Source organism: Nematostella vectensis, chromosome 4 (genome assembly GCF_932526225.1).
Source record: "Nematostella vectensis chromosome 4, jaNemVect1.1, whole genome shotgun sequence".
Taxonomy (NCBI): Eukaryota; Metazoa; Cnidaria; class Anthozoa; order Actiniaria; family Edwardsiidae; genus Nematostella; species Nematostella vectensis.
Window position 1 is genome coordinate 1,320,379 of NC_064037.1, and position 3,359 is coordinate 1,323,737.

General features: G+C 40.7%; 1 protein-coding gene across 1 annotated transcript; it reads right to left on the reverse strand.

Moving 5' to 3' along the window:
* Positions 1-308: 308 nt before the first annotated feature.
* On the reverse strand, positions 309-3,226 carry LOC116611711. The gene has a single exon (XM_048726225.1). It carries the CDS (start codon positions 3,147-3,149, stop codon positions 2,181-2,183), a length of 969 nt encoding a protein of 322 aa, XP_048582182.1. The 5' UTR covers positions 3,150-3,226; the 3' UTR covers positions 309-2,180.
* Positions 3,227-3,359: the final 133 nt, after the last annotated feature.

The following is a 3,359-nucleotide window of genomic DNA, read 5'->3' on the forward strand; positions in this document are numbered from 1 at the left end:
TATGAGCGAACAGAGTTTGTATGAGCGAACAAATCTTGTTGAAATAAATATGCTGATTTGAAAATAAAACAGTAGCTTGACGTTGCTGCTACTCAAACCCGCCATTAGTTGCCATTGAAGGCAAATTTTCCCGTCGCCTTCTGTATATAAAATAGACAAGGTTGCAAACTCCGACAACCGCCAAATTCCAAAGTGCTCAACAAATCCACCGATCCTTTCAAAATCCAGACTCACACGGTAAAATAAACCTCGCAGAATCATAGCACACATATTTATCCTTCTAACCATACTTTTTGATCGCCTTTTTGTCCCGGTTTTGCCGTTTGAGCGGCGAGAATCTTTCTTTTGAATTTGAAAATATTCGTGATAGCGACGCTCGATGGGCCGTTCGTGGAGAAAAAGACAATACACGGCATGCCAAATTATACCAGCCGGGGTAGGCTGCTTCGCATCAGTTTGACCTTGCTATGCCTTGTATCTCTGAGTCTTTACCGACGTCCCTCCCAACCTTATTACCACCCCAACTTATAGAAAATGCCGAAATAAAATCTGTCTATCTATCATTTATCTATTTATTCATTTGTTTGTTTATTTTTCTTTCATTGTTTGTACAACGGACATCCACGGTACCGTTTATCTTACAATAAGATAACATGTTTTCTTTTTTCATTTCATTTTTTGGGGGATTGGAATGATTTTTTTTAGCAAATCCCTAAAAGGTTTTTCGTCCGTCGCACCGCTTTGGTCAAATTGATGCGAAGCACCCTACCCCGGCTGGTAAGAATTTGTCATGGCGTGTATTGTCTATTTGAGTAGTTTGAGTTTGAGTAGCAGCAACTTCAAGCTACTGTTTTATTTTCAAATCAGCATATTTATTTCAACGAGATTTGTTCGCTCATACAAACTCTGTAATAAACCTACACTCGCCGTGAGCCTGGGCTACCTGTGATTACAGTAAATAAAATATATGGATATATTAATCTTTTCCGAATTATTAGCAATATTGCGCTACGCCATCAGCAGTGTCACGCGACGTAAACACGCAAGATGGTCTTTTCAAACTCTGCTTTGACATGCAGAAATAAAATCCAAGATATGCAATTTCATTTTGACTGTTTCCTCCATTGATTTCGCACTCAATAGAAAACGTTAAACGCTTTGATTTTACGCACCATTTATTTTATACGCTCTCACGGGTGACCACAGCGTCTAAAGGTTATTTTGCTGCTCTGGTGAGCATGCAAGCGAGGAAAATAATTATTACTATTAATTTGGATTCGCGTCTCTTACCTTAAGACGCGTAAGATATTGGGCGACGACTCCTTCGACTGCTTGTTAACAGTTCAAGCCTACTCACCGGCCTGGTGGGGCGAATCATTTACTGCCGAATCAAACGAATCATGCTAAGCAATCGGCAGTGAAGCGCAAAGCGAATCCAGGGTCTTGTATCCTTTTTTTTTTTCTTATTTGAAAACTGCGCTATGTGTAAGCAAAAAATCAATTGTCTGTTATTTCTAAACATTTCAAATCGGTATTAAGTAAACGAAAACATAAAACAATCCCGAACGAGCTCATCTCTTTACAACGATGATCTCATATTTTATTTTACTATTGTATTTTAGTTATTATGTTATTAAATTAAAATAATGCTTTAAAAAACAATGGTTGCTGCTCCATGGAAGGGAGTGTTTTTTTTGGGCCTCTAATCTAATGGGATACGGGAGGCTGCAATTTGTGATCCTGCGGTTTTTTCCAAAATTTTCGGTCCTCTACCCTCTAATCTCGCTCCCAGACAACGTCCCTTTGTACATTGACGCGAAAATCTCAATGCGCTTAGTTTTATATAATACTGTAACGTTTTGTCAGCTGTGACTGGGGAATGTTTTAAAGGCTGAACGTTCTGATAAAAATGTTCTGAATTTTCTTTATTAAGAAATGCTTTATAGCAGGTCACTAAGCTCTTTCAAAAGCTTTTCCGTCTCAATTAGTTCATCCCGTACAAAATGTATTCAATCCATTGACACGCAGTAGTTGAAGATAAATACTCCTCGATGACAACTCAATTTATTGACAAAGATGTTGAAGTCGTCTCCACACGTCCCATAGTCCTGGGAACGAGAGTGGTCAGCGGTAATCTCTACAGTAGTGTACTCGGGAAAACCGTTTTAAAAACTGCTCCATTATAAACCAGCTGGTGCAGAAATCGAGTGCCCATTGTTGTGTCGTGATAATGGCTCAGAGTGCTTCGCTGACATTCCATACAGCTCTCTGCTGTCTAATATTACTTGAGAGGGGCCTGGTTTCAACTCGAAAGGTTTCAAAGTCGCTACAAATTCTTTTACCGCGACGCGAGCGAGTTTGTTCTCCTTCTCCCGCCAATTTTGCACCCCGCCTACATCAATGAGGGGCTGTCGTGAGGGTGGCTCGATCATGCTTTTTCTTATCCCCACGACCTGCAGCGCGCGCTCGTGAGCTCTTGTCACATGCGGGGGCGGATGTAAACTCGCCAACCACGGTGGAGCGCTCCAAGCTCTCTCCCTTCCCGCTACGAAAAAATCTGAAACTCTCCTCCACATGTAACATTTCATGCTTATTACCGTCGACGGCCGAATGATTTCCCCCTTTCGGAACGAGTACTCCATTTTGTAAGGGATACGGAAGTTTTTGTTTAGCTCCTTCAGCTTGGTGGCTGGAGGCTCGCATGGCGCTGACCTCTCAGATCCACTCTCAGATCCTTCATCAGCCCGCTTGGCCCTCTCTGTAACCTTGGCAACGAGATGGGGATTGTAACTCCAACCCTCACTTTCAGCTTGTTCTAAATTTGTATTTGCTTTCTTTGCTCTATTTTCAAGTAGCACTTGTCGGGTTTGTATGTCTAATTTTCCAGCGCGAAAATAACAATGATTTTGCTCCAGCTTTATTTTTTCAGACTTGAAGTTTAAAGTCATATTTTCATGTCGTTTTGCAATTTCAGCGCTTTTGATAAGACGTTGGTAAAAATTCTTTGCAGTTAATTCCTGGGAATATTCAAGATTACTGACTATGTCATCAGATTGTTTCTGAATCCGGTACATGTACTTTTTCAACTCCCTTTCTTCCATCTTGTTCGCCCCAAGACCACCGGTCTTCAACTTCTCTCGATCTCCCATCTCGAATTAAATGAAATTGTCACCACATCCAAGATAAACAAAACGTTCTAACATCAACAATTCAATATTTAACTCAAATATTTACCCTCTAACTTCGTTATCCTCTGAATATATCGCGTATTTTAAGTGTCCTCTAAAATGTTTTCATTTAGGCCGCAAATGACCATCAGTTTCGTGTTTTCCCTCTCAGTATCCATGAAAACACAGAGC

Coding starts and splice junctions, on each gene's coding strand:
- LOC116611711 (XM_048726225.1), bottom strand. CDS start 3,149: ATGGGAGATCGAGAGAAGTTGAAGACCGGTGGTCTTGGGGCGAACAAG.